This window comes from Thermobia domestica, chromosome 8 (assembly GCF_964235325.1).
Source record: "Thermobia domestica chromosome 8, izTheDome1.hap1.1, whole genome shotgun sequence".
Classification (NCBI taxonomy): domain Eukaryota; kingdom Metazoa; phylum Arthropoda; class Insecta; order Zygentoma; family Lepismatidae; genus Thermobia; species Thermobia domestica.
This window is the reverse complement of record NC_137461.1, coordinates 92,003,197-92,018,943: the sequence shown is the minus strand read 5'-3', so window position 1 is coordinate 92,018,943 and position 15,747 is coordinate 92,003,197. Positions and strand designations below refer to the sequence as shown.

General features: G+C 30.1%; 1 protein-coding gene across 3 annotated transcripts in view; it reads left to right on the top strand.

Moving 5' to 3' along the window:
* Positions 1 to 720: 720 nt before the first annotated feature.
* Lim1 (LIM homeobox 1) overlaps positions 721 to 15,747 on the top strand; it is a 260,036-nt gene continuing 245,009 nt past the window's right edge. The window contains exon 1 of one of the 3 annotated variants that reach the window (XM_081768751.1): positions 721 to 1,289. In XM_081768751.1, coding sequence (XP_081624877.1) covers positions 1,111 to 1,289 — 179 coding nt within the window. In that variant the 5' untranslated portion in view covers positions 721 to 1,110. The remainder of the gene's footprint in view (positions 1,290 to 15,747) is intronic. The other 2 variants (XM_081768750.1, XM_081768752.1) reach the window with 2 other exon arrangements.

Here is a 15,747-nt window from a genome sequence, read left to right as displayed (position 1 = left end):
TCAGATTAAGAAGCAACAGGTTACTCAGCCATCTACATGCAAAAGTAATGACAGTTTGGATAGCACAGATCTGACAACCGAACAACTCATAAGCTTTGGGAACAAGTGAGCTGAAAGGTGTGCGTGTGTGTGTGCGTTAGTATGTGTGTGTGTGAGAGAGAGAGAGAGAGAGTGAGAGAGAAAGAAAGAGACTAAAAGCGTGTACCCAATGTGTTATGGCAGAAGCCGGCTAAAAGGCGCTTAATACAAGATGGGTGGAGTTGATAGACTGGAAAACATGCTGACAGCCCAGGAAAAATAAAGTTTCACATGACACTTGTCAAGAGGGTTATATGCACAGATGACCTGTGCCAAGTTAAGTAGACGATACGATACGTTGAATGAATGACACTTACTGTTTTTTGGTGCAAAGGTGCTTTTGCCTTGCTGGGTTGCTCCGCCGCGTTGGGTCGCCGCGCGCGATTCGATTCGATCCCTCCCCGAAAATTCCACTGATGAGCCGCCCGTGTTCTGTCGCCGAATCTGAGATTCGTGGTTCGGAGGAGTGTAAAATGCGCTCAGAAGGCCGAAAATCGCCCGCCGCACGCACTTAACACCACCTTCTGTAGGCGCTCTGATCCAATCAGAGTGGCGCTGATACTTGGTTGTTATGGTAACCAAGCGGGGCGGCGCTTGCGCGTTCGCAATGTGCGTTGACCGGTGTTGAGTGAAGCAGTGGCGCTCTGACCGAGTTAGTGGCTAGTCGCGGGAGAATGTGTGTCTGGCAGTCTTTTGATCATTATATTTCGGTGCCCGAGTGACGTGCTTACATTTTTTTATGTATATATATTTTTTGAGGGCTGTAACAAGTTACACACGCGCACAAACAAAAGGAGAAAAATATAAACAACAACAAAAAAGGAAATATTAGGCTTTGTCTACACGGGAACCTCTACAAAAATCTCAGCCAAAACGCCGTGGTGTGACTGCTGTATCGGAGCAGGGGGTGGGTTTCATGGTGGCCAACATCCAGACCCAGTGACGTGTTGCAGTCCGTGCGGCCCCAGCACCAAACTGCCGCGTTCACGCCCTGGGTATTACCCCGTTCCCGCCGCCAACTCTGGCCGGGCCATGACAATGATTATAACGTGTGCTGGATGCGATAAACCTATATTAGATAAATTTCTGTTAAATGTTTTGGATCGGACATGGCATTCCGAGTGCGTGCGATGTTATGATTGCAATGCGAATCTCACGGAAAAGTGCTTCAGTCGAGAGGGCAAACTTTTCTGCAGGAATGACTTCTTCAGGTAATCAAATATATAGCCTATCTACTTCTATTTCTAAATTGTGCTGTTTGCAGGTAGGTGTGAAACAACCAATATTATTATAATAACAGTGTGTTTTGCAGTTTAGAGCTCTTGATAACGTGGTGCAATATTTTATCACTACTTTTATTTGTTTATTAATTTAATGAATGAATTCCGTTGTAGCCTAAATTTTTCAACAGAAATGTAGCTCAATATGTTATAGCTCAGTTATAATATACTGTAGTATTTTTGTAAACTAAATGTTTTAGGTCTAAAACATCATTTATAAAATAATAATGTCGACAAATACGATACAATAAATAAAAATGTGTAGATTTGGAAGTGCGTCCAAATAATTGTAAGTCTACTATATAGTTTCATATAGTGTCAACACATTTAGACATGATTCAAATATATGAATAGACAAATTGCGTAAATATTGAAAGCAGATTCTTACATAATATTCAGTGATATAATTAAGTGGACAATGCCGTGTGCATTCATTTATTTTTAACCTTGTACCTGATTTTTAATAAAGTGCAAGGGATAATTTTTCTATGTAATAAATTAACAAAATATGTAGGTTCACGTATTGCCTCTAAACAATAATTCTGAAGTACAATTTCTGATATTTCATTTTTTTAAAAATATTTGTATAATAATTATTATAACAAAGAATTTATCCTGAAATGGAAAATATTGAAAACGAGACTATTTTAATACATCTATTTTCCGCACTTTTTAAAAATAAACAGAGCCTAGCATATTTCCAATATTACAACAACTTATTTTTGTAGTTTACCGGCTTAATTGATGTATTCAGTTCTTTTTTTTTTTTTAAATCTTAATTTATAATAGGTCCTTTTCGGTATCGAATTAGACAATTATATTTTTGAATCTCTGTGGCTAAATTTCAGATTTTTGAGCATAATTCAAGGGGGAGTAGTCAATCGATAACTTATAATTCAATTTACAAATAACATAATATTATTATTTTTTCTACTACGATTTAAACCATTAATAACTAGACTAATCAAATGCTTAAGTCATTACACCACAATTAGCTGTCATTTTGCTATATAAATTCTTCTACTTAATGAGAATTTGTAGCCTATCAAATATTGTGAAGAAATATCACAAAATGTTTCAGAAAAAAAGTTTGCCAAAATGATCACATTTAGAGAGGAGAGTGACAAATACAAGGATTATTGAGTGGAATAGAAGTATCGTAGCTAATACATCTTTATAGTGTTAAAAGTTTCACATAGATTAGAAATCCATATCTTCGAAAAGTATTCAAGAAACTTTACAATTTTATTTAATATTTTTTTTAAATATAACGACCAGCATATATAAAATGCAGTCTTATTCATAGAAACTTAAGATGCATTTCATAAAATTCGTGCATTAAATATTAAAATTTAATATGAATTAAATACTACATATATTAATTTATATATTGACATCTATAATACAGACAATTATTTAAATAGACCCATGCACGAAGAACTTTGATCTGACAATTTTTCAAAATATTTAAAATTTTAAAGGAATATCATGTAAAAATAACTGAAATATTCAAACAAATAAACAAATAAATAATATCATATTATAATATTCATTCAAGCAAATTAGCTACATAGTATAATTTTAAATTATCAGGTGAACTGTAGTTAGTAACTCCCGCTGCCTCACGTGATTAAAAAATAATGTAAATTTTATCGACAAATTACTGTTATTATTATCGCATATGTTTCCATGTTTATAATCGATTAAAGGAATGAACTTAAGCTGAACATTATTATAAAATAGTTAACGGCTGTTCCTGTAATTTGTTTTTCGAGTTCCGTAGAAATCGACTTAATAATAAGCGTAATATATTTTCTAATTGATTCTTCCACGGAATAACGAATTTCCTGTGCAGTTAAGTGAAGATTGATGTCCATTAGAAAAATATTGGCAATGAAAATATATAACTTGACTATACCTGTATAAAACTTGTATAGGAATTATTTTTTATTATTATTATTTTTGCCAATCTTTTAAAAACTCAAATCTCTTCTAAGATATCTTAGACTTGTTTGCTTCACTAGACCAGGGAGTATAGAGTACTGTATATATAGTAGAAATACATAATCGATAGGACAACTTAACTAACAGAATTTATATAATGATCTAGTGGTCAAGTGAACCGGTTCTTGGTCCGGTATGACAAAGTATAGAAGTGCACTATGTACTCAATTTATTTATACTGTTATCAAAAATGTATCACTACTATTAAAAATCGCATTTAAAAGTTCTAGAGGTCGAAGAGTTATACATTTTCCATTTTAATGTATGATAATTTTCTTTTCCTTTTATTTATTTTATTTTCTTAAGTCATTATTTAAAGAATGAATAAATCATAGACTATGATCAGAATTTCGCAGAAGCGCTATACATTACGAAACTTAACCAATATTCGGAACATTCAAAAGTAAAAGACGACATTATTTTGTAGAGAATTGAAGTAGAAAAAAGTCTATTTTCTTTTTTAAAGAAATATTTTCCAATTTGAAATTAACAAATAGTAAAGCTAAAAAAAGAAAATCTTTGTATAAAATATTATAATATGAGCATTCAAAAGTTGATTTGGGTGTTGAAGGGATTATGTAACAAATTTGCAATTTTACAGGATAGGTTTCTTCTTTTATTTTTTTTTTTTAAAGAAAACAAGATACGTATATATATACAGTTTACCGAATATATCCTGCAATTTATGTTGTTTGTGATCCACACATGGTCACTTCAATTACTAAAATGATCTACAAAATATAACGAAAACTAAAAAGTAACAAAATAGCTTCTTCTTGTAATGTTTCGTGTTTGTTACCAAGAATGTTAATCCAAAACAACTCTTCAATATTTAAAATATTTTTTTCGGCTTATTACATAATTAAACTCTTTTCTTTTTTTATTTTATATACAGTATAATAACATTCGTTTATAGATTCTCCGTAACTTCGAATATTAAATTATCATGTGTTAAAATTTATGCACAAAGTAGGGGTACGTCACTTACTCCTTTATAATAAACAATATTGTCTTCACGAGATTTCAATATATTTAAAATATAATAATAAATACATTCATAAATTATGCTTAAAATAGAACAGTGAATCAGGAATATTAGATAAAACTTGATCAAATTTTCAAATTTACAGGACTTTCGAATTTCAACATTTCTAATTCATATTTCATTCAATTACCTAAATTTTCGAATGGAGTTTTTAGATTATTATATTCATTAGATTATTATATTTAACTTTGTTGTCAAAAAATATTGAACATCCCTTCTCCCTTAATAATTCATAGTTCATTCAATTATCTAAATTTTTGAATGACGTTTCAGATAATATTCATTAAAGTATATTTAACTGTTTGTAAATATATTGCACACCCCTTTTCTCATTTAGAAGTTCTATAGAATGTAACATATTTCAGTAAAATTACAGTATCAAACAATTTGACGATATATCTTTGTAAATTTACAATGAATTGTAACACAGAAATGCAGTTAATGTTCATTTTCGAAGAAATTAATTATTGTTAAGGTTATGCACTGTGATTTTAAGTCCTCATTTTGCGATTTTGACGGTAACAATATTTCTCGTAAAGCTCTCTGTCTTAATTTAACGCCGGTATCATTTACGATTAGTTAATTTTATTGGATTAAAATTCTACCTAAGTATAAGAGCACATAACCACAAAGGAGCTTAGCCTATTATAAATACGAAGAATACTCTAGCAAATGAAACATATCATATTAAATTCATTCAAATATTCTCCAGGTTTCTCTTCTCTTAGATAAAAGAATGATGCTTGTGGAAGTAGCAGTGCAGAATCAACAATATTAGTACCTTTTTTTTTTTTTCGTGTATGAAGTGAAGTTTTGAAGTTTTTTAATATCTTGTGTGTAGGTTTTTCCGATAAGTGAGACAAAGTAATAAGTATGGAGTTAAATAAAGTACAATAACTGAGAATTTGCATAAAGCAAATTTTGCAGAAAATATGGTGCCCATAAAAATCCAATTATATGAAAAGTACAACGTGAGCCTTATCATGTAAAATGTATCGTACAAATTTTGCAAGAGATAGGAGTCCAATTTCTTTGTAAACTGCTTGATTTGTGGTAAACATTTCAGTGTAGCACTGACAAATGATATTTTGTTATATTACCGTTGTAAAATTGTAGTTCAGAGTATCAATTCCCAAATTGAGGTACACGTTTTTCTGTAGATGTAACGTGGACTGTTCAAGGAGTACGTATAAAATAACTAATAATGCCGGATAAGACACCTTAATCTTTGTTTACAATGTAAATAGTATAGAAATACAGTAAAACCTCAATGTAACGGACTAAATTATGCGAAAATTGTAAATTGTATTAAGAACAATAGATAAAATAGGATATTACATATTAAATTAAGCTACGAAATGTAAAACATTAAAATATTTCGTGCTCATGCCATATTAGTAACCAAAACTCCTTACAACTCTATATTAGAAGAGTGAAAAAATCTTCAATTACTTTCAAGTTGAATGTTGTATCTTACGCTAAACTTCTTGAAACGTTCTTGAATAAGCCAACACTTCGGGAAATGAAGATTTCTCTACGTATACGGTGCTTTCGCCGCGTAAACAACAATCGCACCCGTCGCTGCGTCTTTTAAAAATCTGGTCGAAGTTTTTGTCTTAACGTTTTATTTTTTCACAACGACATTTGCTACATTAGTCAAAAAATACGTCCGTTAATCCGAGGTTTGTTAAATCATGAGTTTATTGTATTGGAATTAGATTGGAAACTTTAATCAGAGAGTTTATTATAATTAGAGTAAATTCACCAGCCAATTTGTATTAGCTTCAATCCCTTAATCATCACAAAGTGCTTCATGTTTTCTAACGCTTATTTAGAGTTTTTTTTTTTTAAAATAAATGTTTTAGATGTGAAATGTAATCATTAGATAGACATTTTTAATCTAATTGGGGGACAATCTGCACAAATGATTTAACAAGGGGTACAAAAATAGAATTAGCTTGAGAAACTCCTTATTTTGGTTAACACTAGAAATACGATTACTGTGAAACAATGATTGGTAGATATTGAACATCCTTTCTAAACGTTGATATTATGTGAGACGGAACAATAACTTAAATTAAAATCCGAATCACTGCTCGGGTTTGCGTCTGTAGCTGGGTGCCTCACAAGAGATTGATACGTTTCAGTACGATACGAGACCACTGGTCTACTTGGCCACTATTGACAGCATACAAGTCTTAATAATTATAGTGTGATTGATAGTAATCTGACAATTGATAATAATAATAATAATAATAATAATAATAATAATAATAATAATAATAATAATAATAACGATAATTCATTGTTTATGTTATGCATATATACGTCCTGACATTTTTCTTAAAGCATCTTACTAAGTTAAATAATTATATACAACAAAGTGTTTCTTATATCTTTAAAATAAAAATTACCCACCATAAAAAAAAATAACCTATTTTATAACTACATCAAATTTTGTCTTTGGATCCAAGAACAGTTCGATTTAAAAAAAAAATATTGTTTACTCTCTCTATTTACCGCCCACGATACGAGGGAAACATGACAAGTCTCGTCTCGTTTTCGAGACGAGACGATAACTTTCATGAGTCTCACGGTCAACATTAGTTCACCCTTGTCTCAGATCTCAAACCCAGTGTTTGTGTTATGTGATTCTAGTATTAAACCCATAAGTTGTTGACAGGCGCACATTCAGAAATATTGTTGGAAACAGTCCAAGCTTTGGGGGCTTCAAATACTACGACCTACTACGTCATGTAGTATTAAACGAGTATTATTCCGTATCCAAAAAGACGATAAGTAACTAAAATACTTCTACCTATATTTTCGAAAAAAAAAATATATAGAACTAGATTGTTTTTTATAAGAGAAAGAGTACAGATGAAGTGTAAGATCAAATTTTCATGCTACATCAATCATTTCTCTGTTAAACAAGTTAAGTTTTATTGAAAAAGTGCACAAATATATGTTTAGTTACGAAGTCTTTTTTTGGGTGGGGATCAGGACCCGGTGAACCCCGCTTGCGAGTGCACCCCTGGTTGATGAAATGATTGTAAGGGCACAGTGAAGAGTATTTATTACCGTTAGAATATCACATCCTTCATGGACCACTCGTGACGCGGAATTCTAGACAAATTCTAGATGAAATTAAAGGGGGAAAAAATACGGTACGATCTTGTACCTAAATGTAAAAAATGAGTCGAAACATTTTCGAGACGAAACGATAAAAGATTGTCAAGAATCGAGACGAGACAAAAAAATTTCTTGAAGAATCGAGAAGAAACAAAACTTCTACAAAATTTACAAGACGGGACTAGAAAAATATCACTTCTTGTCTCATCTCGTCTCGTTTCTGGGCAGCAGCACTACTTTGTACCATGAGCACTCTTATTCACTCTACTTCAAGAGAGTATATTTATGAAATACAAATGGGAATTGTTAAATTTTATTAGTATAAAATTTTGTGATTAATTTTCTGTTTGGAATTATATTATGGTTATATATGATTAGTTTAAACTCTTCTTTCGGCTCTCAAAAATTAGCTTTTTTCAAAAATTTGTTAATTCCCTTTTAACAGATGTTACCTCTTGATTGAAATTTTACTTACGTTAATGTTCACGTATGTTAAATTGATGCCAAATTTGATTAAAATCACTAGAACGCATATTTGAAAATGCTGTACAAAAATACGGTATCATTCCAGAAAGAGAATCCATACATTTAATTTCTTTTTGAAAGAATAGTATACCCTTTCTGCGACCAGATATGCAATATTCCTTGTTTTGTTAATAAATCCTTTATTTTTAAGTGATAAAATGTACAATATTCTATATAGATAGCCTGTGGGATTACCACTTTTTATAAAAACCTAATATTTCTACATTTTTGAATAGTATTTTTTTAAATTATATCGATTCGTTTATTAAAAACATGATATGATACAACACTATACGTTACAACATAACGGCAGGCATGATATCTTCGTATTTACTCTTTTAACTCTTGAATTTACCTTTCGTATTGTTATTAATGCTATATAAAAACTCATTTCCAATGTAGATATTTCATAGTGATATGTGATGTGTGATCTTGTTCATAAAAACTTGGCCACCCACATCTCTTTGAAAAGCCGTACAATCTGACCCACAGTTGAAATCAAGTCGAACGATTATAGATTTCCTCTGGCCAATTGAGATCTTTATTTAGAGACAAACGAGTAGAATTTCCTATGCACATTTGCCAGAAAATAGGTTTCTATATAAGGGTCAAGGTGAGTGGCTGAGATTTTTTGAACAAGACTGTACATAAACATTCATGATATTTCTTTGTATTGAGACACTTCCAGCACATTCTTGGGGGGAAAAGAGGCACAAATCTACAATATTCGAAAAAAGTTAGGAGGTCGAAGCAAAGAGTTCAGCATAGCATGCATCGAGGTCTAATGGCAGAACTTTTTATAGAGTAAATACGAAAGTTGAATGCAGGATTTTTTTTTTATTTTCGAAATAACTGAAACTGTAGAGTGAGAGACAACTTTTAACAGAATCTATACAACAAAGCTTTTTAGCTTGGTCAGAGATTTTTGAAAGAAATGTTCAATTCAAATATTCTCTACAATTTTTATCGCTTAATATGCGATAAACCTTGTTTTCCTGCACGATGTACCACAAATACGTAATTATTTTTTTTTAATTATTTGCTGTCTTCTTTTCTTTCTGAAACTTTATTAATGTGGGTTCAAAACTTTTCCTTTGCAAACAAACCAATCCAAAAATTAGTAAGGTTTATATAACAAACATACAAAATTTAAATTTCTTGTCAATATACCGTCATTTGTCCTTTTTTATGAGTGTTCGTGGAAAATATTTAAAAAATGGTCAAAGTGATTTGTATAGATCCTTTATAATGTTGCCCTTATCTTCTTAAGGTCACAAAACATTTGTAATCTTAATGTATTTAAAGAAAGACATTTACTATTTAGAAGAATGTACAGTGATCCAATCGTAAGTGTTTAATTATTTCAATGCCAGGAAATTGAAAAGCCATCATCATCTTTCTTCCAAAACGATTTACAAGCAAAAACCCAATTGCAATTTCTCTTGTCTAAGTATTTATGATTGAAGAGACTTGATGACGTATTGGTAAAACAGTAGAACATTTAGTTCTTGCTTTTGACACTCTCAAGTCTGACATGGAAGCCGCATCTTGATACCATCAATGTAAAAGTCTAAATCTGATAACAAGGTTAACACTTAAAAAAAAAAAATACCACTGCCGCAGTATAAATAATCGAATTAATGTAACATACCAATAGCTAATATTCTTTTTACGTATTTATGTAAGCAAACTCAAGTTCACACACACAAAGTAAGCTCTGATGATTTTAGAATGTCGCATCTGTATCTTAATAGATCTCAATATTACCTTAGCTTTGATAGACTGTATACAAGTAATTATATTGACAATTGACTATTTCAGAAAATTATTTTGTTTCGTAAAGCAAAAATAAATAAAAAAAATAAATTTGGTTGAGAGGTTTGATCGAATTTACGTCTCATGATTATCCGAAAATGACCTTCATAACATATTTTACGGTTTATTTTCTCGTTCAACTTCCACATAACATAAGGAAAATTTGGTTCATATTCTTGGAAAATCTGTTTTTACATCACGGAATTCGTAAATCATTATATTATTATTATTATTATTATTATTAATAATAATAATAATAATAATAATAATAATAATAATAATAATAATAATAATAATAATAATAATAATAATAATAATAATAATAATAATAATAATAATAATAATAAGCGAGAAACCTTCATGATTTGCACGAAAATGGATGATAAGATTTCAGTATACGAAGCACAAGCCATAGATCACTTAAGTAGACCTAACTTTCCTTATCAACTGCAAAATACCGTAATAGACAAGAATTTTAAGTAACAGTAAGACTCAAAAGAAAGCGCTCTCATAAAGATTAATGCCATCGTAAGAGGACTCCAAATCTAATTCGGGGGTTAACAAAGATTGGGACGACGAAGTTACTAATATTTTTAGTAAAGTGAGATGGAAATATCTAATAATATTCGAGGTTATATGAGGTTGAGGCTCACATTTTTTTATTTGTTAAGTGAGCTTGATATGCCACAGGACTTTATAGTATTAAGTGAGACTGAGGTGCTTAAAGCTCTTTTGAGATTACGTGTAGTGGAGGTACTAAAAACTTCCCTCGTGGTTAACAAAAAAATAAATAAATAAATAAATAAATCTGAAGTAAGATTGAGATGCCAAAAATTCTTTTGAAATTATCTAAGTGAAGTAGAGATACTAGAAACTTTCGTTGAGGTTAGCCAAAAGTTTTTTTTTTTTTTTTTAAGTTAAGTAATGATTAAGATGCCAAGTGTTCTTTTGAGATTAAGTGAAATAGAGGTATTAAATAGTTTCTTTGAGGTTAGCCAAAAAGTTTTCAGAAGTTAAGTAAGATTGAGATGCCAAATGTTCTTTTAAGATTAAGTGAAGTAGAGATACTAAAAACTTTCTTTGAGGTTAGCCAAAAAGTTTTCTGAAGTTAAGTAAAATTGAGATGTCAAATGTTCTTTTGAGATTAAGTGAAGTAGAGATACTAAAAACTTTCTTTCAGGTTAGCCAAAGTTTTTTCTGAAGTTAAGTAAGATTATGATGCCAAATGTTCTTTTGAGATTAAAGGTTAGCTACAAAGTTTTCTGAAGTTAAATAAGATTGAGATGCCAAAAGTTTCTTTCAGAATAAGTAAAGTTGAAATGCCGAAAGATTTTTTTGTGATTAAGTAAGTACTATGTTTTCATGTGAAACTGTAACTTCTATATATTGGACTTCAGATTTGTGGTTTGGAATTAAACCTGCTAAACAAAGTAATTGAGTGTTTACTTATGATAAAGATTTATTTAAAAAGTCAAGGAACGGCAATTTTCTTTTCTGCTATAGGGAATACTAATGACTAAAGATTTTTAATCTGGTAACTGTTATAAAGCCTGTTGCAAAACAAAGAGTATGTTCTAAATTTCAGAACAGAAATGATTAGTAGGTTCGCGTACTCCATGACGAGATTCATGTTTCGGTTTACGTTATAATAACCCTAATGCAGAAATGGGATAACCAGCTCCATAAAACCAAACGAAAAATCAAAATTATTTCATTAAATAATCAATATTAAGGAAAGTATCTTTATCATTACATTGCTTTCATTACATAGTTCAACATCACGCTATAAGGTTTTCAGTAGGGCTTCTTCGTGGCTAAACGCTTAGCGTGCGCGCCTTTGGCGTGGGAGACGCGAGTTCGATTACCGGCGGGAGCCCATGTGGTTCGGATTCTACGTTTATCAGTAAGTCCCGTCCCATATAGCCTCGCTGATGAAAAGAACGTTAAACTCAAAATCAACTCTACTCAAGGTTATCCGTAAAACCAAAATAAATTAGCCAAATATACTGTCATGAAATTATTGTTAACTTACGGCGAGATTGTATACGTTTACATTGGGAAAATGATAGTTGTTTTCTAAACGAGCTATGCTGGTGTTCCACTTGTTTATAACTTAATTCAATGTTACATTGTTGGTAACTTACTTTACAACGTTTGCGCGTAATTTTACTAATAAATATTACAGAATACAAAGCAGAAAATAAAGCCATCGACTTACTAGGATATCAGAAATATCTAGTAGTCTAAATGGCAGTCAGAATTTGCATTAGTTGTTACTTTTTGCTATGAGCAAAGTTTTACACGAAAATAGTTTTGTGAGCGTATAAATTCTCTAATAACATTTAAATGAATAGAAGTTCTTGCATCTGTTGTGCCTAACTGCACTAGGAACATAGTGCACATCGGAACAACAGATGGCAGGACTTCTACTCATGCAAATGTTAAAATTCATTTGCTCACAGAATTATTTTAGTGAAGAATTACAGGACATATTATACGTTTTTAATACTTGGTATATGCTCAAACGTTAAATATTTGCTTACTGCATAAAGATTTGTTCATAACAAAATTAACAATTAACAAACTATTGCTATCAGTTATTCGATTTTTCTCACACCCTAAGAAATCGGTGGCTTTCATGTTGCAATAACACGCTAACAATGGTAGTCATTTTTTTAACAACTCATTTTTCGTTGTGTACATTAAAATAAGTTCTGGTTATATTACTAAAATCTCATGATAGGTCTTTTAGACTGCATGCCTTATTTAGACATGAATTTCATTTAGTGTAGAATCATTTATCACCTACGTAGAATGTAAAATCAAGGCTCTCTTAGCTTGGGAATAAAATTCTCCCAATACAAATCCGAAAATATATTTTAGGCTCTACTTTAATACCATATCTCATCCACCGTAACCTTGAGATTACAGAGAAATGTTAAGCGAAATCAATAGTGGCTCTTAAAGGAAGTGATAATAGAAAACTCAAAATTTTGTCGCTATAAACTAAGAGAAGAGAAACACATATTTTTTTTTTCTAATTTAAAAGCTCTTGTATACAGGAATTAATATATTACATAAGTTTTCTAGTTTGTAACGATAAAATTCTAAATTTTTACTGTCACTTCCCTCAAGAGCCGCTACTGAATGAAGCCAACCTGCAACATACAACCAGGCTCGTGAAAATCTACCACTAGACCACATCTGTTCGAGATTGGATGAATTTCATCGATCGGGCACGCTATATGATACACTACCTTTATAGAATAAATGATTTTAAAAACAAATAAAATGAAGGATAATTTGTGTTATTTAAAAAAATCAAATGAAAAATGAAAAATACAATTTCATGTTAAATATCTTAAACTTCACTTAATCACAAGAAAAATATTTGTCATTTAACCTTACTCAAACTCAAAAGAAATGTTGTCATCTATACTTTATTTGACATCAGAAAACCTTTGCTATCTCAATTTAATTTAAGTTAATCTCCTTTTAGTATCTCCATTTAATTTCAAAAGAACTTTTGGCATAACCTAAACTGACATGAAAAAGTTTTTTTGGGAAGGAGCATAGATATCTCTTAAAATATTATATAATTATTAGTAAGTTGTAATTTCAAGTTTTATTCTAAATACAAGCAATATTGAAAAAGACATCTTATCTATATCTATATCTATATCTATCTATCTATCTATCCATCTATCTATATGTACTATGTCATAATATGTACATAGTTTCTTATATATATATATATATATATATATATATATATATATATATATATATATATATATATATATATATATAAGAAACTATGTACATATTATGACATACATATGTGAAACGTTTTAGAGAAAAATAATTGAAACACAAAATCGCCACTATACTAACAAGAACTCGTATCTGCTGTGAATTTTAGCTGGAAATTCATTCAAAAGAAGAAAGAAAGAAAGAGATACGTACTCTCAATTTACCTAGATAATCTAGTTTGACAGAATTTATACATTATGTACAACACATCAAATATCGTTGCAGCTATTATTATTATTATTAATAATAATAATAATAATAATAATAATAATAATAATTTTATTATTTATTGTTATTATTGTTATTGTTATTGATGACGAAGTAAAATCAATATGCCTAAGTTACATCACTTGCGTGTTAATACCCGTCTATAGAAAACTTATCTTCGTGTAGACACATTAATGAAATTAGGTCTAAGCCAGAAGTATTTGTAATGTTTTCGTTCTTGATCAATCAACTAATTGATATAAACATAAACAATTCTGTATTAGTAACAAAAAATTTTGTTTTCTGCTCCTCTGACTTTTTCAATAGTCCTTCATGTATATTAACATTATACACTGAGATAATACATTGACTCCTCAAAATGGTTTTCTAAAGCAATGGTTTCCTTTACATGTCACATATGTGACGCTCCTGTGCCTGTTTGTTTTAAGTGCCCTCTTTGTTTCTTTCTTTCAAGAAGAAATTGCACATTTACTTTACTGGCCTCTGTTACCTTTATTACAATTGAAAAGTATAAATTTACATTTAAAATAGAATTGAATAAAGAGAAGTTAAGGAAATAGATACATTTTTTAAGGAACTCGAATTTGAATGATAGTGAATATATAGGTATATATTTTATTTCTAGCGTCAAAAAAAAAATATCCGCCATGTTTGGTAATATCAGTTATAGTTTCTCACTAACATTTAAATTGAAACGCACATTTCGAAAACTTTTTCTATAAAATATTCTGAGAGATTAGGTTAAACTTTTTTTTTTTAGCTTTGCATGAATTTAGGTAACACTTTGAACAAAGTATACCATTTAAATATATATATATATATATATATATATATATATATATATATATATATATATATAATTTTCTAAATTAAACTATATTATATTAATATGCATTTTGTAACAACTTTATTAGTAACATTATGATTTCTACATATGTCTAACGAAAACTTTGTTATAATGCAGATTAATATATCTTAGCTTAATAATAAGATATTTATTCTACTTTTAGGCTCAGTGGTAGAATGCTCATCCCTGGTTCGATCTCAGTTCCCACCAAGTAGGCTTTGTGGTGGACAAACATCGCATGCGTGGGTTTTCTCGGAATTTCCCCGTTTTCTCCCAGTTTCGTCATTCCATTATTATGATTCATCTCATTATCACCATCTGCCTCGGTGCATAGTCCTGGGACGTTAAACTAAAAAAAAAAAAATATATTTTACTTTACTTCCTTTCTTCAGAATTATGAGAGTTTAATTAAAAAGTGGCTAGAAAGAATTTTGAATCTAATGAATATGTGTCCCATTTTATAAATAAATAATTCTGTAGAGATATTTTCAAACAATATTTGAGTTTTTTTAATACAATTTGATTACGATTTTGCAAGGTATAACATCAGATTAAACTATAAGTTTTGCGGAAGTTGTTTTTCCTTTTTTTTTTTTTTTTTTTTTGTTTACTTTGGGACTTAGCTTCCTTTCGGTTGCCAAGTCTTTAAAGGTATTTGCCGAAAACTAACTTTAAATCTTCTCCCACTGCGAATCGAAATCGTGTCTATTGCTGGGCCAAAATAGGGAGTAAACTTTTTATTTTGAGTAGTTTTACATCATAAATCTTATTTAATAATACTTATATACAACTACATATTAGGATTATTTAGATATTGTTTCTGAATTTTGAAATATGATAAAGATAAACTGGTGAAAATTTTAGTGTAAATTCATTATTCATTGTATAAAAAAGCTATAATTTGATAAAGTGATTGTATGAACATAATGAGAAGCATTTATCGGAGCGTAAAAATACGCAATTCATTAAACAGTATACTC